The sequence below is a fragment of the Vulpes vulpes genome, chromosome 1 (assembly GCF_048418805.1).
Source record: "Vulpes vulpes isolate BD-2025 chromosome 1, VulVul3, whole genome shotgun sequence".
Lineage (NCBI taxonomy): Eukaryota > Metazoa > Chordata > Mammalia > Carnivora > Canidae > Vulpes > Vulpes vulpes.
Window position 1 is genome coordinate 172,898,069 of NC_132780.1, and position 26,948 is coordinate 172,925,016.

At 38.8% G+C, this 26,948-nt stretch overlaps 1 protein-coding gene across 5 annotated transcripts in view; it reads left to right on the forward strand.

Annotated features, from left to right (window-relative positions):
* CYB5R4 (cytochrome b5 reductase 4) overlaps positions 1-26,948 on the forward strand; it is an 85,168-nt gene that overhangs the window by 4,241 nt on the left and 53,979 nt on the right. The window contains exons 1-3 of one of the 5 annotated variants that reach the window (XM_026007433.2): positions 2,107-2,337; positions 7,631-7,784; positions 26,582-26,682. In XM_026007433.2, coding sequence (XP_025863218.2) covers positions 2,263-2,337; positions 7,631-7,784; positions 26,582-26,682 — 330 coding nt within the window. In that variant the 5' untranslated portion in view covers positions 2,107-2,262. Of the gene's footprint in view, positions 1-2,106; positions 2,338-7,630; positions 7,785-9,600; positions 9,661-26,581; positions 26,683-26,948 lie in introns of those variants that run through there. The other 4 variants (XM_026007435.2, XM_026007437.2, XM_072736460.1 and 1 more) reach the window with 4 other exon arrangements.

Below are 26,948 nucleotides of genomic sequence, written 5' to 3' on the forward strand. Positions count from 1 at the left end.
TCTCCATTAGATATTGTAGTTGCAAATGGATATTTTTAGTTAATAAAGAAAATCACCTTATGCTACCAATCACACAATATTATGTGTTTGCTAGCAGATGGCGAAAAACACTTTAAATCATTGACCATAATTGAGAAGGGAATTCATGCCATGGCTATGAAATTTTAGGAATTTTTAATAAATGATGAATCAAGTTATACTCACATTAATACTCCTCTGCTGTCCTTAAATCCAGTAGTAAAATAGCATTGGTGTTTAATAATTAGAACACTTCATTGAGAGATCCTCAGAATTAAAACAAAAAAAAATGTTTAAGTGAGCAGGACTCATATGGAGTCTAAGAAAGGGGAGTCAAAAGGTTAGAATTTGATCTTTTCTATTTCTGTCCATGGGAGAGCTAAGACATTCTGCAAATATGAAATATTATTCAACAATGTCACTTTCCTTTGTTCTGGCTCCTTGCTCCTGATGTTGTCATGGACGCTTTTTCCAGTGAGATAAATTTTCCGTGATTAGCATTTTTAAATGTAGACTTACAAAAGAATATATCATCATTAAATGACAGAGAAAACAGGAGCACATTGCAAGGTAGGGGTAACCCAATATGGTCATGAATTTCTTTAGTTCAAATACAGTCGCACAATAAGCATTTTAATTGCAAATGTTTCTTAGTATCCTAGAATGATGATGGATAGAGGTGAAGGTCAGAGATGGTTACCTGGCTAAGAAATGCCTATTACTTGAATGGCTACATAGATCACACGCTTTTCCTTTTAACTGAAAAGATACTACAAACATTGATTTACAGGCACTTTAAGGACAAGGCTGTTGAAATAGAGCAAATTCAAATCACGTGTCAGAGTCAGGAAATGTAATAATAATGGATGGGGAGAATTATTTAGAACTCTATTTCTTCTGAAAGCTTTCCCTTCACTGGACTCTACACTCAGGAGAGAGTGTTTCCCCCAAGAGATATGCAACAAAACAAAACAAAGCAAAACTCAATAACCACACCACATCACCAGTCTGGATCTTGATCATTAGGGACTTGTTTTTAGCCGCACAGTTATTTGAGCTTCTCTCAATATGTCAGAAAAATATGATGAGCCACTGACCTTTATTGAGTACCTACTATTTTTTTTAAAGATTTGTTTATTTATGATAGACATAGAGAGAGAGAGAGAGAGAGAGAGAGGCAGAGACACAGGAGGAGGGAGAAGCATGCGGGGAGTCCAACGCAGGGCTCGATCCCGCGACTCCAGGATCGCGCCCTGGGCCAAAGGCAGGTGCTAAACCTGCTGAGCCACCCGGGGATCCCCAGGTGCCTACTATTAACCAGAGACTATACTAGGTAGTTGACATATGACAGCTCATCTCATTCTTTCTGAGACCTAAATCTATTAGGCAGAATGGGGAAAATGAGACTTTGAGATACTAAATTAACTTGCCTAAGGCTGTTCATTTATTAAATGCAAAGAATCCATTCAAACTAAACCTATCTGACTCTTAGACATAACTGTTCGTCACTACATTTGGGGATGGGCTGTGTCAGTACACAATTCCCTGTAGCTTTCAGTGAAGACAGACTTAGATGAGGAGGAAGAACCTGAGAGTAGATGAATGGAGACCTCACTAAGTTTTTTTTTTTTTTTTTTTTTTTTTGACTCCTTCGTTAGTCACTCCGGAGGGTGGCAGTTTGCATTTGACGCCGTAACTCTTAAACGTTTTCTTTCCTGTACAGCCGGGTGCTGTAGAGGAGAAGAGTGGCAGAGAGATCAAAATGCTTTGATAGTGTTTTGTTTGTTTTTCTGTTTTTTTTTCCCCCATTTTTCAAGTAGTGTGATGGTAGGGCTTAACGACAGACGACGCGCGTGCTCCGGGTTAGGAGTCTGTAGGAAGTTACGCTCCGGTTCTGTCAGCACCAAGGCTAAGGCACAGCTTCCCTCCGTCCCTAGTCCTTCCGCGGAATAGCTGTCACCTCCCTGCGGTGCTGAAATCGGGCTGCAGGACTAACGCCGCACACGCGCTCCCGTTGGGTCCCGCCCCTGCCGGCGCGGCGTTCGTCCCTTGGCTCCGCCCCCTTCACGGCCTCAACGTGCTGCGTCACGGCGCGCCTCACCCCGGGCGACCCCGGAAGTGGGTCGGGGGCTTGGCCTCTGCCCGGCCTGGGAGCCGGAGCGGGAGGTTTTACCTCCGAGGGGTGGAGCGGAGCGATCCTGTCCGGCGGGAGACCCCGGGCAGGGCCCGGGCCAGGGGTCCAAGATGCTGAACGTCCCTTCCCAGTCTTTCCCGGCCCCCAGCTCGCAGCAGCGAGCCGCCTCCGGGGGGCGTAGCAAGGTAAGCGGGTGACACCGCGCGTCGCGCTCAGCTCGTCTGCCGCCGGCGGTTCCTCGTACCGAACGGTCCCTTCTCTCTCTCGGCCCCCGCTTCCACCTCCTGTCCTCCGCTCTAGCCTTCCTGCCTCCTGCCTTTGCTAGCGATCCGCTTCTGATGCCCGGCCGTCTGCAGCCCTCCAACTCTACTCACCCCCATCTCCCTCTCACACCTGCTGGCCGTTTCCTTTCCCGTCCCCATGGCCCGTTCTGGTGAAGTCGTTTCCCGCGAATTAAACGGAGTTGTATAGGACAGGGCCAGCACCGTGCTTGCGGTGATCCTAGGCACGCCGTCACCATTAGCTTTCCTCCCCTCAGTCTAGCCTCGTCTCCCGTCTTTTGTTCTGCACTTTCCGAAGGAGTTGGGAGTGATGTGGGTTCTGTAGGAGAAGGGAGAGGTTGGGCAGTGGCGACGTTGACCAGTGACCCTCCTCCAAAGGTGGGGACTCCTGGAGCTAGGGAAGATGGGGGTGGGGGGGGGGCGGGGAGCGAGAGCAAATGTCTAAAATCCCCCGGTGGGTCTGCGGACGCTTCTCTAAGTCACGCTGCCTTTCTTCCTCTGGTACCTGTTCTTCTCACACTGTCTTTCCTGTCGGTATCCCTTTGCTGACTTTGAAGCTAATATAATACTCCTAACTTTTTGTGGAACATAGTTACTGTTGGCAACAGGTGGAACACAGATGCATTTTTTTTAAGACTTTTTAAAAAAGATTTTATTTATTTATTCATGGGACACACAGAAAGAGACAGAAGGCAGAAGACACAGGCAGAGGGAGAAGCAGGCTCCATGCAGGCAGCCCGACGCGGGACTCGATCCCGGGTCTCCAGGATCAGGCTCTGGGCTAAAGGCGGCGCTAAACCGCTGAGCCACCCAGGGATCCCATACAAATGTATTTTATATTTACGAAATTTAATAAAATTGTCTCCGGTGTTCATTGCAATGTTAGGTGTTAAGTACTGCAGTTATTGGTTGGTTCCTCATTCTGTAAGTTCATCTTCATGTTTTGTTCATGTTTTGTTTTTGAAACTTCCACCTACTTGGGCCACCCTCCCCCCCTCCCCCCCTCAATTTCTAGACTCATGGGTCTTAGCATTATTTAGGATCTTCTCTGACTTTTTTTTTTTTTTTTTTTTTCCCCCTCTCCACTTAAACCTGGCATTTGACTCCAGATCAGAATTATGGACTCAGGGATCTGTAGCTTTCATTAGCTTTTCAGAAATCTGTAATTCCACCTATAATAATAATAGTAATATAGCTGAGATTTATTGTGCTTACCGTATTTATGTTCTAAGTGTTCTGAACGCTTCATGTATATTAACTCATTTAATCTTTACAGTAATTTTGTGCTTTTGTTGTCTCTATATCACAGAAAAGGAAACTGGTTAAGAAATGTTGCTTTGGATCCTAAAAGTTTGTTGGGATGTGACTCTGGCTATAATATTTCATTTATTGCTCCATATGTCATCTAGCTATCTAATCACCTGTCCCCTCCTTCTTTAAGGATTTTTTTTTTTTTAATTTGTTCATTCATGATAAACAGAGAGAGAGAGGCAGAGACACAGGCAGAGGGAGAAGCAGGCTCTGTGCCGGGAGCCCAATGCGGGACTCGATCCCAGGACTCCTTCGGGGACTCCAGGATCGCACCCCAGGCCAAAGGCAGGCGCCAAACCACTGAGCAACCCAGGGATCCCCCTGTCCCCTCCTTCTTGATGTTTGACCTGTTTCTCTTCTTGAACTAAATGCTTGGCTAAATAGTATAGACTTTCTGGAGAAAGAATCTGAATTAAAATATAAGAGCTCCTGGTCTTCTGTATTAAAACTAAAAACCACATTCTCAGCATCCTTTTAAAGAAAGCTCAGGGATCCCTGGGTGGCGCAGCGGTTTGGCGCCTGCCTTTGGCCCAGGGCGCGATCCTGGAGACCCGGGATCAAATCCCACGTCGGGCTCCCGGTGCATGGAGCCTGCTTCTCCCTCTGCCTATGTCTCTGCCTCTCTCTCTCTCTCTCTCTCTCTCTGTATGACTATCATAAATAAATAATAAAAAAAAAATTAAAGAAGAAAGCTCAGAGGCAAAGACAAAAGGTCCACAGGTGGTGATGGTAAAGTTGAACCTTTGGGTCCAAAAAGAGAACAAAATACAATTATTGCACAATTCAAAGGGAAACTCAGAATTTTAAAGTGAGGTAATCTTACACATGTTAGAACCTGAGTCAGGATTGTATGAAATGGGTAGAGGTTGAAAAAATAGAAGCTAGTTGGGGAGGATATGACTATATTTAAAAGCACACACTTTTGAGTGAGAAAGACCCAGATTCTTTTCCCAGTTTCCATGACTTAGTGTCTGAGTTTCAGTTTTCTGAGGTGTAAATGAGAATAATAGAACCCATTTTATAGGACTATTCATAGGATAAAATGAGATAATGTTTCTCTTAGCACAGTCTTGGTCTGTGGTAAGCACTCACTGTGTTACTTGCTCTTAGACTTTTATTTATTTATTTGTTTATTATTATTTTTTTAATATTTTATTTATTTATTCATGAGGGACACAGAAAGGCAGAGACACAGGCAGAGGGAGAAGCAGGCTCCATGTAGGGAGCCCAATGCGGGACTCAATCCCAGGACCTGGGATCACACCCTGAGCTGAAGGCAGCCGCTCAACTGCTGAGCCACGCAGGCGTCCCTAGACTTTTATTTATATTCTATGGATTGTTATGTGATTGTTGTGTAAGTCTCTGAGGACAGCGTCTAATGCATAGTATGCATTGTATATAGGATAGCTACTATTTCTACTAACACTAGTAAATAAATATTTTTTGAGAACCTACCACATGCTGGAGATGGAGTGTCAGTTTCCAAGGAGTTTAGTCTAATAGGCAGCACAGACTAATAAATAGTTTTAAATGTCACTAAGTACTATAACTGTGTTATGACCACAGAGGGATTGGAGTCAGAGAAGTCTCTTGGAGGAGATAGTGTGCGTCTGGGGGGTGGGAGGGGGGGTCCTTGAGCCAGGCAAAGGAGCAGATATTTCATAGCAATCAAGGAATCAGTTCCTGTTTGGCTAAAGCATGTAATAGGAAAGAGCAAAAATTAAGATTCAGAGCTAGTGAGGTAAACAGTGATTGATACAAAGGGCCTGGTAAATCACTCTAGGGAATTTAGAGATATTATTATATGGTGGTATGGGGAGCAACTGAAGGAGGAAGGGCCCATGATTAGATTTACATTTTTGGAAGATTATGTGTAAATACCCAGTGGATTATGGAATCCACGTAGACAAGAGAGGTGAGTGACTTTGGTTTGAGATGGGAAAGATCATATTCTCATATTTTACTTCATTTATTGAGATCAGGCGACCTAGAGAGTTTCAGGGATGGTAAGAATGGGATGATGTGATTGGTAGGAAGGAATGCGAAATTGCAATGTTAACACACACCTATTAACTAGGTTATTTAGGGGATAAATGAATACCTACGATAGATGAGATTCCAGAAAGTGAGGTATATAAATATCTTAGTCTATTCAGTCTGTTATAACAGAGCACCATAAGCTTGATAAGCTAGCTTATACACAGCAGCAATTTATTTCTCACAGTTCTGGAGGCTGGGAATCCTAAGATTAATGCACCAGTGAGTTTGGTATCTGATGAAGGCCTGATTCCTGGTTCATAGCCATATTTTCCCCACATCCTCACATGGCAGAACGGATGAGGGAGCTCTTTGAGGTGTTTTTAATAAGGGCATTAGTAGCATTCATGAAGGCGCTGCCTTTATGATTTAATCACCAACCAAAAACCTTATTTCCTAATACCATCACACTGGAGGCTAAGATTTTTCTTTTTCTTTTTTTTTTAAGACTTTATTTATTTATGCATGAGAAACACACAGAGAGAAGCAGAGACATAGGCAGAGGGAAGAGCAGGCTCCCTATAGGGAGCCTGATGGTGGGACTGGATCCCAGGACCCGCGGGATCATGCCCTGAGCCTAAGGCGGATGCTCAACCACTGAGCCACCCAGATGTCCCTGGAGGTTAGGATTTCAACATGAATTTTGGAGGGACACAAACATTCAGTCTGTAGCAATAGACTTCTTTGAACATGCCTTCTTTTACATTAAATATTCCTCTGGTACTATGTTACAAACTGCTTATGAGTTTAGACAGTAGTTCAATTCCATCTTTGAAAGGTTGTCTTAACTGTTCTTAACTGTTAAAATATTAGTAATATCTCTCATCCAAAAGCATATTATTTAAAGCATATTTTGAAAAAAACAAAAAGTTGGGACTCTTGAGTGGCTCAGCGATTGAGCATCAGCCTTCAACTCAGGGCATGATGCCGGTGTCTGAGATCAAGTCCCGCATCAGGCTCCTTGCAGGGAGCCTGGGTCTCCTTCTGCCTATTTCTCTGCCTCTCTCTCTGTGTGTCTCTCATGAATAAATAAATAAAATCTTAAAAAAAAAAAGAAAAAGAAAAAGCTATCAAAATCAAACATCCTTTACTAAATCTTCTGTTCAGGGGTAGATAAACTTTTCTGTAAGGGGCCAGATAATAAATATTTTAGGCTCTGAGGGCCCCATGACTACTGAGTCTCTTCACTACCACCACTACCACTTGTGAAAATGATTCTGAACTCCAGGGTGATAGAGAAACAGGCACGGGCCAGTTTGCCAAACCTTCCTTCAAGTGTTACAGGTTTTTTTTTTTTTCCTCCATTATTTGATAACTTTTGTTTCTTAGTGAATTCTTAGAAAACAGATTGCTGCCTTATGATTTTCTAATGTCCTGTGTATATTGACAATCCAGAAAATCAACTTTAGCTGGCCATTTATATTTTCTTCTATTAAATCTCTTGTGACTTTTGAGGTAAAGAAATTTTGGTCCAAGTTGCTAAGTAACTCCAACATGTGTGACAGAGTGGAGCCAGGACCAAAACTTGTTTTCTCACTCCAGGTTCAGTGCTGTTCTTGTTTTGTTAGATACCATTATGATGAACGTTTGCATGACACCATTTCTAAGCCATACCTCATAGTCCAGATAGTTTATATTGTTCTATTTATAATTCTGATACAATGGAGATGATTTTGACAACCACCTAAATCAAAACAAAACAAAATGTAGAATTGGCAGATTTGAATTTTCTTATCTTTTTGAATGAGAATAAGAGAAAGAAGCAGCCTTCAGAGAAGCAGCCGGTAGGAGTGGGGAAAGCAGCTGACTTCAAGAAGCCACATTGAGTTCTTTCCTTTTCCTTTCTTAGGTCCCCCTAAAACAGGGCAGAAGTCTTATGGATTGGATTCGCCTCACCAAAAGTGGGAAGGATCTAACAGGATTAAAAGGCAGGTTAATTGAAGTAACTGAGGAAGAACTTAAAAGACACAACACAAAAGACGATTGTTGGATATGCATTAGAGGTACGTGGAATTTATTAGGTACAGCAACAAGTTGTAATGCTGTGACCTCATGATCATATTATTTGGTGATACGATTCACAATTAGATAACAACAATATGCCTTACACTGGGCTACAAAGTATATAATTCTGAATTTGGACAGTATTTCTTTCTTAGGTAACTGTTTCCGTACCATACCTGCACTGTAGTTCCTTTGAAAGAAAACAAGCATTTGCCAGGCAATTATTCAGGAACACTACAGTTTACATACAGTAATGGCCCACCTTGGTGCCTGATAACAGTCTTTGTGAATGGGAGAAAGTGTTTTGCCAGAAAAAATGTCTGTGAGCATCGCAAGTAAATCAGAAGATCTGTGTTTAGGCCAGATTGTTAAGTTCTCACATGAAGCAATTTTTATTATTTAATGTAAGTTTCATAGCAATATTAATTACCTGATTTTTCGCCTGTAGCAAATCAGAAGTGCCAAACTAGAAATGAGTGGGTTGGAGAGTGAGTAGAGAGATATAGGAGAGTAGTTGGTGAAGGCAAACCTCATGGTAATCAATAACCTCACATCTCAGATGGGAACAAAAGCAACAAAGAACATAGAAATGTACAGTTGGCTTCCATAGCGATGTCATTGAGTCATCCAGACATTGTTAGGTATGCCCACTATCTTCAGTTTAAAGGGTTGGTCATTCATTGCCATTATACAATTGTAATTTTATCATTGTAAAATTGTGGGATGTTGTCCTTTGTCCTGATTACACTGTAATCTGTATGAGGGAAGAGACCATGCCATGTTAGTCATACTGCTCTGTCCTTGGTGCCTGGCACATAGAGATCATCAATATGTGTTGAATGAATGTGCTTAGCATTTGTAAGAAGTTTTGTTACTTAAAGAAGTGTGTGGTTGTCATGGTAGTTTGGTGATGTGATAAATGCAAAGACACCAGTAGACACTATTAGTTTGCTAGGGATGCTGAAACAAAATAGCACAAACTAGATGGCTTAAACCATAGAAAATTATTGTCTCACTGTTCTGGAGGCTAAAGTCTGAGATCAAGTTGCGTTTTTCACAAGGCTATGAAAGAGAAATCCGTCTGTGTCTCTCACCTGGCTTCTGCTGGTTTGCTGCCCATCTTTGAAGTTGCTTGGCTTGTAGAGAAGCATTACCCCAGTCTGCCTTCAGCTTCAATTGCATTCTCCCTGTGTACATGTCTGTGTCCAAATTTCCTATTTTTACAAGGATACCACCAGGCATATTGGATTAAGACCCTACCCTACTCTAGAATGGCCTCATCTAATTATATGTGCATTGACCCCATATCCAAATAAGGTGGTGTTCTGGTTTACTGGTGGGTAGGAGTTCAACATATGAATTTGGGGGTATGCCATTCAACCCATAAGAGACACAAGTAGAACACTGAAATTTTTTTCAGCGGCAAAGGAGTGGACTCTTCCAGCCGGTGATGGCATAGCTTGTTCTAAGACAGAAGAACAGTTGTTCAACTCCCCAAAGTTTCTCAGGGAAATACAACTGTGTACCCACAACCTGGAATGAGGATTCTGCTAGATGCAGAAAACTCTTTTTGGCATTTTATTGTATTCATTTAAACATTTTTTAAAAAAGGATTTCTTTATTTATCTGAGCGCGAGAGCGTGCACACATGTGAGAGGGAGGCAGGGCAGGGGGAAAGGGAGAGAAACAGGCTCCTTAGTGAGCATGGAGCTTGACACAGGGCTCCATCTCATGACTCTGAGATCATGACCTGAGCTGAAATCAAGTCGGCCACTTAACCGACTGAGCCACCCTGGCGCCCCTTCTTTTGTCATTTTACAGGTTTTTAATGCCTTCCTTGTGCTCTCTCCATGCTGCCCACCTGTTTTACAAGATGTAAGTACCTGGTAGAAAATGACTGCCACCCTCTGCGTGAGTGTTTTCTGCTAGACTGGGTGAAGTGGTGGTCAGTGTCCCAGGAGAATATCTCAGCTGGTCCAGGCTGTAAACACACGAATTCTGTTTCTGTGTAGTAGGAAGCCACTTCTTCAGAAAACTCACATATGTGAACCCTCAGTATCTTAGTGATGTTAGATAAATAAAGCATTAATATAAGACAGTCATAGTTTATTATTCATTTGGTGTATTGATGGGTATAAGGGACTAGTGTGCTATGTTCGATGTATCCTGCTCCCGGTTATGTATCTCCTATAAGGATTTAATGTATGGTACCTTTTCTGGTAAGATGATTGATTTAAGGATAAATTTGTTTAAAGTGTCTGTTGGAGAATGTGTTCTACTCTATTAATAATAAGCCTGGTAGTTTTGGACAGGTTTTGATCAGAAAATAAGGAGGGAGTACATCAAAGTGGAGGGAAAAGCCTAACCTATGGAAGCAGAAAGGCTTGAGATATATTCTGGAATTTAGGTTAACTATTAGAGAGTTATAAAGAAGACTAGAAAGGTATGCTAGGTCAGATTGTAAAGGACCTTGAAAGCTAGGCTCAGAAATATGTCCTTAATTTAGATGACAGTATGAGCTCTAGGAGGTTATGAATATGGGGACAGTGTGATTAGAATATGCCTTGGAAACATCAGTTTAGTGGTAGGTGTAGTGAATTAAATGGGACAAAAAGCCTATAGCTCCTTAGAGAAGTTCAGGTGGTATTGGAGGAACCAAGACAATAGAAAGTAGGTTGAATGTAAGATAAACAGAACACTGGTAATTTCTAAGACAGTTGTAATTTAAAGTAAGCATGTGATTACATGTTACTGTCTTTTTCTTATTAGTTGCTCTAATTAAAAATATAAATGATAGCTTCTTAAAAGGGGAAAGATGCCAAATTTAGCTTCCAAGGTCAGAGATAGTTTAGGCTTAATTTTTTAGCAAAGCTGTACCACAGCGAAACATGGTATCATGGTATCATTTTTCCCTCTTGATAAAATACTAAATTCTTCATTTGTCTAACAATTGCCCCAGTTTTAGGTCTGTGGAAATTTCAGCTGATTGGGTTAAGATATACACAATCTTTTTAAGAAACCTGGAAAATATACACTTTGGTGTGGGTTTTTATGGCTACTATCATAGACATTATTTTCTTTTTTTGAATATATATTAGTGTTTATCTACATGTTCAAGTATGTTGAGTCTAGTCACATTCCTGAAAATGATGGTGTGGAAAGAACAATTGGCTGGCAGCAGACTGTAAGACATAAACTAAAATGTGAGCACTGGCTTAGAATGATCTGTAAGGCAGTATATGGAGGTTCCAATTTGTTCACTTAATAATCACCATTTTCTGTTAAGTATTTAATTACTGTAATGCATTAGGAGGTAATTGGAATGTTGAGGGAATGGATAGGAGAGATAATGCCTTTAAAAAATCTTGTTGAATTTACCATTGATGTAGAATTTTATAGTTTTCTCCGTTATTGCTGTTCTTTCTTGAAAACTAAAGATGATTTACAAACATGCGAAACTTTGAGCAAAAATCTAAATCACTCATCTGTGAGAGCTCTGTAGAGCCTAAATCAGACATTGTTTCTCCCCTGTATTTATTGTAGGATGTAGTCCGTATGGGTAATGATATATTAAATTAGAAAATCATTTTTTGGCATCAAGATATACAACCTTTGATCTCAGACGGGAATGTTAGTCTGATACTAACAGTTATTTAATGAATGGTATTTAGAAAAAGTTGATTACTATCAGTAGATTGGCTGCTCTGTTAAAAATTGATCAAATTTGGGATACCTGGGTAGCTCAGTTGGATAAGCCTCTGACTCTTGGTTTTGGCTCAGATCATGATTGCAGGGTCATGAGGTTGAGTGCCAAGTTTGGCTCTGTGCTCAGCAGGGAGTGTGCTGGAGATTCTCTTTCTCCCTCTCCCTCCACTTGTACGTGCACATGTGTGCACCCTTTCTCTTTTCCCTCTCAAATAAGTAAATAAAATCTTAAAAATAATTTAGCAGATTAAGTTGCTCATAAGGGATTTAATGGATTTCATTTATAACAGAAATAAACATGCTTTGATTTCTTCTAATGCTGATATATACTAGTAAATTGAAGAGGCCTGCTTAAGATCACTGTAAAAGTGACTTCAAATGGGACCTTATTCTTCATGTTTCATTACTGTTTAGAATAGTTTGGTGCACCTGGGTGGCTCAGTCGGTTGAGTATTGGCTCTGGATTTTGGCTCAGGTCATGATTTCAGGGTCCTAGGATCAAGCCCTGCCTCAGCTTCATGCTGGGTATGGAGTCTGCTTGGGATTTTCTCTGCTACCCTTTCTCCTCACTGCATGTTCTCTCTCTCCTCTTTCCCTCTCAAAAAAAAAAAAAAAAAAAAAAAAAAAAGGAAGAAAGAAAAGAAAATCTTGGCAAATTGATTCCGAGAACTAGCATTTAGTCCTATAATATTTCTAATCCAAATTCCTAGATTTCTAGATACATTTACAGTAAACCTTTTTAAAATTTACTTTGTAGTGTGGTACTATAAATTTTTGTGTATACAGTCAATCCTCATTATTCATGAATTCCAAATTTACAAATTTGCCTACTCACTAAAATTGCTTTGTAACCCCAAAAATCAATACTCACAGTGCTTTCATAGTTATTTACAGACATGCATAGGGCAGGGAAAAATTTGTTTGGCCCAAGCACACATTCCTACATGAGGTTGAACAAAGCGATGCTCTGCCTTCGTCTTTCTGCTCTCATACTGTAAAGATGTGTCTTCTTTGAGGTCTAATTAGTGCCAAGTTTTTCTTATCTTATGCTTTTTGTTGGTGATTTTGGTTTAAAATGGCCCTCAAGGATAGTGCTGAAGGCTGTGATGTGGCTACAGAGAAAATATTTATGTTAGATAAACTTTGTTCTGACATCAGTGCAGTGCTGTTGGCTGTGAATTAAATACTCATGAAGCAGCAATACCTATTGAATATGGTGTCTTTAAACAGAAACACACCTTAAGCACCATGGTTATGTGTGGTTTGACAAAAATGTAACCAGAGGCTTGCAGAAACCACACGCTACCCTTTCCCCTAGGAGCAATGGTTCAGTATCTGCTAATTTGGTGTTCACAGTGACTTTGTAAAACATGACTGCTGAGAAAATGGAGAATTGACTAGGCTGTTTTTTATTTATACTCCAGAAATAAAGTGAGTTGTATATACGTTTTGGGTTAGATTCAAATCCACCAAGAACAGAGCTGATTTTTCCAAGAGGCTCTTTGCTTTAGGTTTCCTTAGCTCCTTGCCTCACTTTTATTTTGAGAAACTTCAGTATTATTTGCCTCTAGCAGAGAAACTTTTTTCCTCTAAGAACAGCTTTTCAAATTGGGAGCTAACTTTTTAATTTGTAATGGAATGTATTATCACAGTTATGCAGAGTGTATCTGAACAATGATATACTGTTGTTATAGGTAGCTCAGCTCTCCTGTACATGGTCTACTGTCCTCATTAATTCTTTTTTTTCCCCCAAAGATTTTATTTATTTATTCATGAGAGACACAGAGATGAGAGAGAGGCCGGCTCCTTGTGGGGAGCCTGATGCAGGACTCAACCTCAGGACCCCGGGATCATGACCTGAGCTGAAGGCAGACACTCAACCACTGAGCCACCTAGGTGCTCCTGTCCTCATTAATTCTTGACTGTGGATTTCTGAGCACCTCTCTTCTGCTATCACTTGCTTGTTTAGGAAATACAAATCAACATTTTTTTTTACAGCTACATTTCCCCTTATTTTCTAATTTGATCCATAGGTTTTCCTATTGCCTTTTTCTTACTATTAAATACAGGTAATCTCATCCTTGTTGATTTTATCTGTTCTATCCTTCTGACATCCAAGATGATTTGCTTTTCTTTTACTTTTACTCTGTCTTTATCTCCTGAATGGTCAGTCTTCTCCTTGTTTTTGTTTTTAAATTTTCTTCTGTCTGTACCTTCCTTTCATTCACTAAAAATTCAATAGAGCAAAAAAACCTGGTGGCCTCGGGGCGTCATCTGTAACCCACAGGGGTTTTGTTTGGTTGACCCAGTGGTTTATAAACTTCAGCCAACATTTTAAATTTTCTTTGGGAATTTTTTAAATTATAAATTCAATTTTTCAAAACAATGGAGGGCTATTCAAATTCTCTTTTGTTTTTATGTCAACTTTTCTAAATTATGTTTGTTCAGTGAATTTGTTAACTTTAATCTCAGTTATTGACCATATTGACATAACGTAGTTTACAACATTCCCTTAGGAATGTCTTTAGGTTCTATAGTGAGGTACCCATTGTAGTCCAGATATTGCTAATTTTTGGCTTCTCTCTTTTTTCTTGATCAGTCTTACTAGAATTTTATTAACTTTACTAATTTTTTCACTTTTATTTTCTTTCCTGCTTGTCCATTTTCTATCTCATTAATTTCTACTATCATAGTTAGGAAGGTGGCTAATTTAAGAATTAAATTAAGAATATAATTCATTTTCCTGCAGCATTGGCATCAATATATTTATGGAGATAATTTGGAGTTATCTTTGTTATATTTTTGGTGAATATCTGAACTACCTGATTCTAAGCTTTTATGCTTAAACTATTACAGTATACTGTCTCCTGTTTTATTATATTCAACTCTAGATTGAATCCCAGTTTAGCATTTGTGTGTAATTCACTTTGAGTGCCATATATAAATTAGTTCATTAAGGAATTACCATGGGGTGCCTATTATTTGTAGTTCCTTTTTGTGTTAATTAACAATCATATAGGATATCCCTGAGACAGTTTTTATCTCTGGTAATTTAATGAAACATAGCTTTTGCTTTTTTTGGTACCTGTGTGTAGTTGTCATTCATCAGAAATAGAGAAGATAGGCTTGAACTCCTCTATCTTGGTTTATTCATTTAATCAATATTTCTTGTCCTGCGCTCTACCAGGTTCTAGGGATAACCTGGAAATATAGAACAGAAATTTCTTTTGATCTTAGGGAATTTACAATCCGGTGGAGAACACAAAAGCATTAATCAAGTCTGATAAATAATATTGTGAAGGTGAGGTACGCTGTGCTGAGTGATGCCTGCAGAAGATTGACCTGAGATCTGAAAGCTAAAGGAGAGTTAACTAGACGAAGAAGAATGGGAACTGCACTCCAGCCTCCAGAAGAAGCATGTGCAAAGTTTGGGTGGTGTGGCGCTGTGAGAGACAGAGGTCATGTGCACACATGTCGGTGTTTGCCTGAATAGAAGGTGCTTGAAGTTAGTGATATGTGTCTTCTTCTTTCTTCTCTTGTTTGGATTGGAAAGACACATTCTTTTCAAAGATACCACTGTCTGTAAGACATTTTCTTCCCTATAGTCGTCTCTGTGTGTTCTCATCAGTCCTCTCCAGCCTCATGACCGTGGACAGTAGCCTGTCCAGCACTGCTTAATACCTTTCAATTCTGTCCTTTCTGCCAACAGTTTCTTCCTTTCATCAACCCGTGACTTTGGCCCTCTCAGACTGTGTTTCTTTCGCTGGGCTTGCTTCCTTAGCCCTTGGTCTTGGACTTCTGTTAGAACATTTGTAACATTTTTTGACTATTTTTAGTATTCTTCCTATTTTAATTTAATTCGGGAATATTAGTATACTGTTTCTCTCCCTACCCCTAGCTTCTAGCACAGGGCATGGCTCCTGGTTAGTGTTTATAGTAAATGTACCTTGAATCGTGTATATATTTTGATAGGTGTAGGAGGTTGGGTTTTTTTTTTTAAGATTTTATTTATTTATTCATGAGAGACATGGAGAGAGAGGCAGAGACATAGACAGTGGGAGAAGCAGGGTCCTTGTGGGGAGCCCGATGTGGGACTCTATCCCGGGACCCTGGGATCATGCCCTGAGCTGAAGGCGTAGACACTCAACCACTGAGCCACCCAGGTGTCCCAATAGTTGTAGGAGCTTTATTTTTTTATCTTTTATTTTTATTTATTTATTTTAGTTGTAGGAGTTTTAAACCACAGTATGGTTTTAATTATTTCACAAAATAGTAACCAGTTCAGAAACATGATATTTGATGTTTCCAGATTATTGGCCTCTGGAGTTCCTTAATCAGTTTGAAACTATTATTTCTGGATAACTTTTATATATAGATTCATGGTCCATTATTCATTTTTGAGTCCCATTTTAAAATGTAGTAGTATTTCCATTAAGCTTCTTTTTATGGTTTCTGTCTCTAATAAAATTTCCTTTCTGTTAAATATCATCCACATTTTCTACTAGATTTTTAAAAAGATATTAATTATAGTAATTTTAATGTCCCTGTGTAATAGTCCTAGTATATGCATCATCTTAAGTCTGGTTGTGTTATTGTTTTTCTCTCTTGACAACGGGTTCTTTTGTCTTTTGTTTCTCAGTGTGACTTGTAATGTTTCATCAAATGTTACACATTGCATAAGGTGAACAGTAGAACCTAAGATATTTATGCTTAGAAATGAGTACACTTTTTTTGGCAGACAGTCTGATTGAGTCAGTCTGGGTAGTAGTTGAGCTGGTTTTGAGGTTTATTGTTGCTATTGTTATTATCAGTATACCACAGACTTCAAATTCTTCCAGCAGTGGGTTGCTGCTCACTTGGTTTTAGAGCAAAGCCTGCAGTGTTGGAGAATTTTCTCCTTGTTTCTATTCTATTCTGAGCTGACAGCTTGCCTAGGTATCTGTGCAGGATTTCCTTCTGTGCTCTTCCCCTCTCCCCATGGTGGACTGCTCTTGCGTGTTACCTGGTGCAAGACTTGTCGAGGCAGAAGGGTTTTGCAACCCTTTTCCTGTTTGAGCCTCAGTCTTAGGCAAGTCCTGTGCACTTGAGCCCCAGGGGCTGAACCTTTTCACTGCTTGTATCACTTCCCCAGTGGAGATTATCTTTTGCCTCCTACCTACTCCATGCAAGATCTAGAATGTAGGCAGGTTTCTTGGTTTTTGCCTCTCCCCATCCCCTCCCCTCCTGCCAGCTGAGCTTTGCCTTGTATTGGCAGGGGAGGAGGAAGACAGGGACAGCCTGAGCAATTTCCCTGCTTCCCTTCCAGTGCTAGAAGATGTCTATTTTGTATCAGCACAGAGTCTGGGCATGAATGTGCTTTCTGTCCCTCCCCCAGTGTTTATCTTGCATTTGCCTAGTGTCAGACCAGAGGAAAGGAAGATGAGTATTTCCTTCCTTTTCCAGCAGCAGCTAACATTTTCCTGGTATCAGTGCAGGGGCTCAAGGATGAGAGGCTTGACTGTACCTTCCCAGCAAATGGAAACATTTGCTGCAGGTGAGGGTTCAGTCTGAAGGATGGGTGAACTTCTTGCTTCTGCCCCACTGGGAGCTGATAATCACCTTATATTTGGGTAGTCCAAAAGTATACATAGACTTCTTGGTACTCCTGCTCTACCCTCAAATCTTGGAGCAGGCATTACACACCAATACCAGCAATTTTACTTTCTCAGCTCTGCCCTGCTCATAGTACTTCTCATGAGCATCTCATGAGGTAGAAAACTGTAAAAAAGAAAATTGTGGGAGGGTACAGAATCCTGTGTCTAAGGCTTCCGGGGTTCTAAATTGACGTGAGTACACATTTGGCCCTTAAAAGAGTTTGTTAAAATTTCAGGTGTTTTGTAAATGTCTCTTTTCCATGTTCTATCAAAGATGAAACAATTCATGTATCCCATCTCCTCAGAGGATCTTCTCATTCTGGATTTTAGATTATTGATTGCCTTATGACTTCAAGTCCCTGATGGGCTCAAAAACTGGTGGTTTTTATGGATTGTCTGGCTTTTTCTTTTTTCATTTTAATTTCTTTTTATTTTTTAAAGATTTCATTTATTTATTTGAGAGAGAGAAACAGAGAGAGCGCAAGTGGGAGGACAGGCAGAGGGAAAGGGACTAGCAGACTTCCCACTGACTTCAGAGTTTACAGAGCCTTGAGGCAGGGTCCAATACTGGGCTCGATTCTAAGACCCTGAGATCATGACCTGAGCTGAAGTCAGATGCTTAACTGACTGAGCCACCCAGGTGCCCTGGCTTTTTCTTTTTGTTAAGGGTAGGGATAAATTTTTTATATGACTTTTTACTTTTGAAGTTCATTAGTATCGCTTAACTAATGATAGCTTAGCTTTGTAGCTGACTTGTTTTGGAAAATAAGAAATAATCCAAAGCACAAAGACATATTTACTTTTTTTTCTCCCAAGTAATTAATAGCAAGGCAGTCAAATGCTGGTCACTGGTAGACCTAAGACACAGGCAGACAGAGGGAAATAATCCCATGGAAAACTGATCTTTTAGAGAGAGGGTGTCTTGCTTAATATTGACAAATTGTAAATCCACTTTAAGTATATAGTAACTGTGGCTATTGCTAATGATGTTTGGTCATTGTTTTCCCTAAGAGAGGTTTGTGAATTTTTTTCAAAACATTTAGAGTAATGATTCCTGAAACTGTTGATAAAATTTTAATGCTTTTACTAATCCATTTCCTTTTGAATCAATTTCCTAGTTAAATGTCAGGGCTGTTTTTCCTAATACTAATGTCCATAGGATTATCTTTGATAATTATGCCTGTTGATGTTCTGAAGTGCATAGAGGCCTTTATTACATTCTATTTAAATTTTCCCATGCACACTGAGCCATTCAGATCAGTTTGTCTAAGCTCTTTTGTAAATTAGACTCAGCATGATTGAAGAAATTGTTTGGTGGAGTTAGAAGCTCTAAGTTGTATTCAGGACAGTTTTTACCTGGCTCTTTTCTAGTTTCTGTGATGTAGTACTGGCCTCATTTTTCATCTTTTTCTTTTTAAAATTGTGCACCAGAGGTTGACAATTTAAGTGCTTAGATACTAATCTTAATTTTAGAGCCTTTCTTCAAATGTCTGTCCTTTTATTTTGCGAGTGATAGACCAGAAAGCTAAATGGAAGCTCCATGCATGTGGGCAGAACTCTTTTTTTGCATTGGTTGGCTGCACTGGCAGGTGTCCCCAACTGACTGTATATAAGTCTTTGGGCTGGAATCCCCCCATCGTCTGCAAATAAGTGTTCTGAAGGTTATTTGGGAAATGGGAGCAGCTGGGATGGTGGTAGGTAGGAGGTGGATCTTAATTTTTTTTTTTTTTTTTTTTAGATTTTATTTATCTTTTCATGAGAGACACAGAGAGAGTCAGAGACATAGGCCAAGGGAGAAGCAGGCTCCCTATGGGGAGCCTGTTGTGGGACTCTTATTCCCAGGACCCCAGGATCAAGACCTGAGCCAAAAGCAGACACTCAACCACTGAGTCACCCAGGTCCCCTGGATGTTAATGTTTTGATATGTTAATTCCTTTAGGAATTTTAGGTTTTTAGTTTAGACCTCTCCACCACTCCCAAGTGTGTTTCCTTCCATATAAGGTTTCTCTGGTTTATCCTCTGTAGAGAAAAACCCTACACTTGTTGCAGAGTTGGGAAGGGGCAGGCTGCTTGGTTGTGAAAGAAGAGAGGAGGGGATTTAAGGCTCATATTTCTTCTTACATTGAATTTGAGAACTTCCTGCCCCCTAACTTCAGAACTACCTGGAATCTCTGATTCTTATACTTTTTCTGGGAGGTGGGGGGTTCTGTTGCACACATTGGCTTTTTATAGATTCCTCAACTTACACAGGGTTTATTTTTACCTTTTTCATTCTGCTGAGTATGTTATCACTCATCCATTTGGCTTTCAGGCTCCTGAAACTTTATTACTGTCATCTCCTCTGATTTCTGTGTCTTTTTGGTTTTATGTGTTATTTATCCTTTACATGTGCTCACTTGGCAGCACATATACTAAAAATGTTATTTATCCTTTACAGTCATTTTAGAAACTTTTTAGGAGTATAAGAGACAAAAGAATGCTTTTAATCTCAAAATCCTAAGGTATTCTACTATTTAACATCTAGTTGGGTACAGTATTAAGTAAACTGGTTAAAGTTAAGGATATATATTGTATTCCTAGAATAGTCACTTTAAAAATAATACAAAGAGGAATAGCTAAAAAGTCAATAGATAAAATGAAATTCTAAAAAATACTTCGTTAACCTCAAAGGAAGTAGGGAAAGAGGAATAGATAGAAAACTTATAAGATAGAAAACTTATAAAAAGAAAAAGAAAATTTGAGTATAAGGATGAAAAAGAATGTAGAAATGTCTCTTTAGGTACTCTGTAAAAGAATGAACTTTAAATATAAAGACACAGATAGGTTGAAAGTATATGTGTAGGAAACTGTATATTATCTGGACAGTAAGTATAATAAGGTTGGACTATATTAATATTAGATAAAAGATACTACCCAAACAAAAAAATCTTACTAGAGGTAAAGACATTTCATCATGTTAAATTTTTTTATTTATTTATGATAGTCACAGAGAGAGAGAGAGGGGCAGAGACACAGGCAGAGGGAAAAGTAGGCTCCATGCACCGGGAGCCCGACGTGGAACTCGATCCTGGGTCTCCAGGATTGTGCCCTGGGCCAAAGGCAGGCGCTAAACCGCTGTGCCACCCAGGGATCCCGACATTTCATCATGTTAAAGTCAGTTCATTATGAAGACTTTATGCTTTAATGAAGCTTCAAAATACATGAAGCAAACATTGATAGCATTGAAATGTAGAATAAAAATTCATAGTCATTGTTGCATATTTTAATAATTTTTTTTTAAATTTTTATTTATTTATGATAGTCACACAGAGAGAGAGAGAGAGAGAGAGAGAGGCAGAGACACAGGCAGAGGGAGAAGCAGGCTCCATGCACCGGGAGCCCGACGTGGGATTCGATCCCTGGTCTCCAGGATCGCGCCCTGGGCCAAAGGCAGGCGCCAAACCGCTGCGCCACCCAGGGATCCCTGTTGCATATTTTAATACCCTCTCTTAGCAGTTGATAGATCTAGATAAATATCAGTAGACTTAAAATAATGTGCTATTTCTTTACTGAACACAAGATGGCAAACTGGTCATGGTACTTGCAAAAATGGATCTGTGCATTTGAATACAGGAAAATATACTATGATTTTATTATGTGGAATTAATTTATTATGTGAATTATTTTACTTTTCCTTCATTTATTTTAAAACAAAATGAATAGTGGCAAATAGTGAAATAAATAGTAATACTGCAATGTAGTTGTATAATACTTGACATGTACATGATAAGCATTAAATGAATTTTTGAAAAAAAATTTTTGTTGAATGAATATAATGTGGGACTTTAGAGTTAAATCTATGTTTGAATTTTAAACAAAAATTATTTTTAAATCTGATTACAAAAATGCCACTTTCACTTATAGCAATAGTTCTCAAACATTTTTGGCTTTAAGATCTCTTTACTCTTTTTTAAAAAACTATTGAAGACCTCTAAGGAGTTTTTGTTTATGGTTATATCTATTGATGCTTTCACCTTTCAGAAATGAAAATTATGAAATTTTAAGAGGCAGCTCTTTCTGCCCAAGATTTTACTTATTTGGTTATTTATTTGAGAGAGAGAGAGAGAGAGAGAGAAACAGAGAGAATGTGAGCGGGGAGAGGGAGAGGATCTTAAGCAGACTCCACACTGAACACAGAGCCTGACGTGGGGTTTGATCTCACTACCCTACGATCATGACCTGAGCCAAAACCAAGAGTCTGACAGTCAACCAGCCAAGCCACTCAGGCGCCCCAATTAAACCACCTTAAAAAAAAAAAAGATATTTAAAGAACATTTAAAAATTCATTTTAAAATAAAAACAATAAACTCACTATATGTATTGTATGTTATCACAAATAATAGATATTTTTATGAAAAATAACTCTCTTTTCCAAGAGAGTTTTGTTTTTCCAAAACAAAAAATAGAGAAGTGGCATCGTCTTACATTTTTGCTAATCTCTTTAAAGTGTGGCTTAGGTGACAATTGTATTTTTCTATCACTTTCTGCATTTAATCTTACCACATGTGAAAGATTTTTTAAAAGGTGGATAACATCTTAGTATTACTACAAAAATGTTTTGGCCTTGGGCCACTTACCAAAAGACTTTTGAGCTCCCTTAGGAAGCCCTGGATCATGCTTTGTGACTCTCTGACATAAGATAGAGCAAAGAAAATGAGGAATTATCGTTGGGTGTGTGGCTTGAACCATGAGGATGTAGTTCACTCCTTATCAGTGGATTATTATGGTTCTCTTGTGGTTACCTAACCTGAAAAATTGTAGGAACCTTATCTGGGAGATAGATTAGTAAGTGTAAATGTTTCTTGAGTCTAACTTTGTGTGTCTGATGTAGAGCTGGGGTTGAGAATGAGTTAGAGCTTGCCGCAATCCAGTTGTGAGTTCAGTTATCTGAGATAAGTGATTTGGGGTCTGTAGGTGGGAAAAGGCTTTTTCTGTCTATGGGAAGTTGAAGTGGTGGCTTAAAAAGAGTGCTCTGACGTTGGAAGCTTTACACATTGCTGTTGAGAATAGAAAACATTCTGGCAATTCCTCAAGAGGTTAAACATAAATTGTATTATGACCCAGCAGATTTACGCCTATGTATATACTCAAAAAGAAATAAAAATATATGTCTACATAAAAATGGGTACATGAATGTTCATGGCAGCATTATTCATAATAACCCAAAAGTGAAAACAAGCTAAATGTCAATGAACTGATGAACAGGTAAACAAAGTGTGCTCTGTCCATATACGGAATATTATTCAGCCATATAAAGGGAATGAAGTATTGATACATACTGCAACATGGATGAACCTTGAAAACATTATACTAAGTGAAAGAAGGTAAACAAAATACCATGTGTTATATGTTCCATTTATATGAAATGCCCCAAATTTGCAAGTCTCAAGAGACAGAAAGTACATTAGTGGTAACTTAGGAATACTACCTGAAGAATGTTTCTGCATATTGGTAAGTCATAGTACCTGTCACATGGTCAGTGACCTGTACAGGGACTCATCATATCAACATCAAAAGCTTAGAGGGGGTTTCACCTTTTTAAAGAACTGAGGAGTCCCCTTTGTTTCTTTTTAATACTTTTTAAAATCAGATAATGCAGCTAGTGTTATTAGTGTCTCTTTTTTAGCTGTGGCTGCTAGGAAGTTCAGGATGACATTTACTGCTCTATCACAGTAACTTTGTTAGTTGGGTTAGGCAAGTGGTATATTTTCTTTTACACATTTTGTGGGTTTTTCAAGTTTCTACAAACAAACTTAAATATTTTGTTATAAGATGTCTTAGTCTTTAGCAGTAGTAGCTAGGGTTTAAATTACAACAAATATAAAACGTATATGTGAAAAACTAGGGGCAGCATTTACCAAGATAGAGAAGAGTTCTTTCTGTGTAAAATGGCAACATTAGTTTTTAGGTAGAAAAATGATAATGATCCTTGAACGAAGCCTTTAAATAAGCAGTGAGCTCCTAGACACTGGCACTATTTAAGCAGATGCTAGATGATCATCTGTTTGTAGATCTTATAGAGGTAAGTCCTGTATTGTACTGGAAATCAGACTAAACATTACCTTTAGAGTTCTCCCAGTCTTAAGACTCTTTCAGTGATTGAATTGGCAGTAATCTCTGATGATACAAAGCACTAAGTGGTAATTTTAAAGGGAGTAATTTTTATTCTAAGAACATATTTGAGAGCTTAGAGTTCCAGACATATAACACATGAGAGATAATTTAGTATGAAAATATTAGAACAGGTACTACCAGTACATTGCCTAAAGAACTCAGTGTAGCTGTTGTTCTGAAAGTGTGCTCTCAATTTCACTGCAGCTCAGCTAGGATAATTTAGCTAAAAAATCCACCTCTGAATGTTGCTAGAGCATTTGAAAAGTGATGTATTTAAACATTACAGTATGTGTTCCTAATAAAACTGTTGTATCTTAATTTTAGTAAGTTCTTTTTTTTATCAATTTTTTCAGTTACATTGAGATATAATCGACATATAACACTTTGTAAGTTTAGGGTGTACCACACTATGATTGGTCTGTCTATTGTGAAATTAACTTGCTCTTAACAGTACTCAGTCAATCCTTCAATCTACTCTGGGTTACAGTTTATAAAACAAAATACAAAACAAAAAATATCAGTATAAAGGAGGGGATGGATGAATGGATGGGTGAATGGGTGGATGGATAGATTGATCGATTGATAGATCAATAGATATTCTCCCTAAAGCCCCCTGTGTAACTGAAGGTCACCCATATAAATAACCTAAAAGCACCAGTTGGGCTGTCACCAAAATCCTCTGCTACATTCAGGATTGGTGTTTTATGAATCTCTTCCTGCCCATTTTTGTTCTTAATGTTATTGTTAGGATTTAGATTTTGCAGAATTTATTAATAGCCTAGAATTAAATTGAGATTATGCCTGTGGATTCCTAAATACTATCTATTTATATTTAACAGGCAATCAATTGTATAGATCTGCCATACTGGAGCAGAGTATCTAGAACTGTGGGGAGAAGTTAATTGTGTCATTGCAAAATTTAGCAAGTTGCAAAATTAGTTTCTAAAAACCAGGTGGTAAGAATCCATAGGAAGCTAGAGGCTTAGACATGAGAGACTGCTGTCTAAAACCTGGGTATAGTACAAATAGAATACAATCAAGCATGAAAAAAAAAAGCATAAAGTTAGGTTTTTTGCATTTATTTTCTTTTGCTACAGTTAAGTTTTAGTTGTTAGGAAATGCTTTTGAAAAGGAAAAAGAAAGGAGATAAGATAGAGGAAGAAAAAGAAAAACAGCAGTTGCATTTTGGGAGCTGGGTTTACATCTCATAATTAATAAATTACTAACACTGCCAAGTGTGGTTGGATCTAACATTTCTTGGACTGAAACATTAATAGTCTCAGTTCCTGAGAGTGAGGGATTTTATTGGTATTCCCAGTTTTGTCCATTTGAAGAGCATGGAAGCTGTTCAAATCTGGAGTGAGAATATGAGAGGATAACGGTCCATCAAAAGGGTTGTGAGGGGGCAGCCCCGGGGGCACAGCGGTTTGGCGCCGCCTGCAGCCCGGGATGTGATCCTGGGGACTGGGGATCAAGTCCCGCATCGGGCTCCCTGCATGGAGCCTGCTTCTCCCTCTGCCTGTGTCTCTGCCTCTCTCAATCTCTCTCTCTCTGTGTGTCTCTATGAATAAATAAATAAAATCTTTAAAAAAAAAAAAAAGGGTTGTGAGGTCAAGGAGAGCACCTGTGGGATGTTTTAAGCTTTATATGCTGATTATGGATAGCTGGCAAAGCTGTTTATCTTTCTACTGGTTGCTAAAACACATGACATTCCATTATAGAAGGTTCACGAACCTTCTATGTGTATTTTAAGTTTCATGTTCTTGAGAAACTCTAGTCCAGGTTTGCTTGCAGAGAAAGTTTGGAATTCCTTTGTTTGGAAGGCATTCTGTCTTAAAACAACAACAAACAAAACAAAAAACAAAACAAAAAACAAAAACAAACCCCACACCCACTGGGAATAATTTTGATCCTAATCATTACCTCTGGCATTTGTGGTCTGTGGATTTTAAGCATTAAACAATAGGAAAATTTCCTTCCAAATTTGGTGGGGAAGGTGGATAGGGAAGAAGAAAGGAGGGAACTCCACCAGTGTTTGGATTTTTTTTCTCAGACTTATTCGGAGGACTGCTGAAAGAGAGATTTTGTGAATTTACTTCTGTCTGTTGCCTAAATTGCTTTTAAGCCATTTTATAAAGAAATATAGCTGGTTGGTTATTCTCTAAAATTAAACTTGTGGAAAAAAGACAGTACCTTTTTGGGTCTGAAATCCAATCTCTTTCTTCTAAAGATTATTATATAGAATGAATATTTTAAGTTACCTGAAGTTATTTAAATTCACGGAGTCATAACATAAAGAGGGAATAGTCCTGGATATAAGAAAAACCAGTTGTCCTTGTTCTCTTGAGGTGTCTTTAGGGGTGGATTTGTCTACTATATAGTTTTCAAGTAAAGGATTAAAAAGCAACTCATTTCCTTGGGAGGGCTGTTCATTAAGAAATTTTCCTCCATTTGTTGTTCCCTTTTTTTTTAATAAAAAAAATACATTTAAATGTATGAACAGATAAAATAAATGTTTGAGGAAGATAAAAGGATTATTAAGATCTAAACCATAATCTTTGTTCCTTGGACAACTGCAGAGAAGGATTGTGCTTCCTTTCTCAGAGCATGCATCAGTGGCCCAGTCACTCCTGCTTGCCCATTGTTCACTGAGATGAAATAATGAATGTTTCATTATTTCTTTGTCTTAGGAGGCAATTCTCTATAGGTTTTTCAGATATCTGCACATCTTATAAGCAGAAACAATGGCTGTCTTTGTGCTGGACAATCTTTTCAGGGATATTTGCATAGTAAACAACCTTGGGTAGTAGAACTCCTGACTTCTAGAGTAATGGACAGGCTTGCCTACTGTTTGGTATAATAAAGGTAATGTCACCCTCCAGAACAAAGGGTGCATCTCCTTACTGCCCATTATAAAAGATTCAACTTTCCTAAACTTGAGTTCCCCTCCTGTCATGCTGTGCATTGAGTGCATAGGTACTGTCTGGCCCTCTTCACATAGGTCTTCAGGGAACCCAGCAAATGCTGATATTATAGCCACTGCTACTGCTAGTGATGTGAGTACTAAATTATCCTTTGTGTCTGATGTTTTCTGCCCAGGACCCATGAAACTGGCAGGCTAACTTGTTAGCTTGAGAGTATAGTGAAATTTTATACCCTGTATGTACTAAATACTTTGAAATAATAATAATTTGTTAAATAGGACACATTTGAAAAGTGAAAAGATTTTTTGAAACTTATATTTATAGTTTGTACAACTCTTAAGAAGTTCATTTAAGATATTATTTCCCCTTGTTTTGATATAGGGTTTGTTTATAATGTCAGCCCGTATATGGAATATCATCCTGGTGGAGAAGATGAACTCATGAGAGCAGCAGGATCCGACGGTACTGACCTCTTTGATCAGGTAAGGCGGTGAAGGTGATCATAGTATTACAGTAGAAGAATTCTCTTAGATTTAGCAGTATGATGGTTGTAGAAGAAAAAGAAAATAGTTGCACAAATTTCATATGTGTTGCTTGAATTTTGAAATGTAGGAAGATGCTCATAAGTACAACAGTTTGTTTAATTTGCCTTTGAATTATTTTGCTATAATTTAGAGATGGTTTCAAATCTGTATCTGGTCGTCTACTCTTAAGTGCTTGCTGTTTCCTCTGCTGGCATCTGTTTACT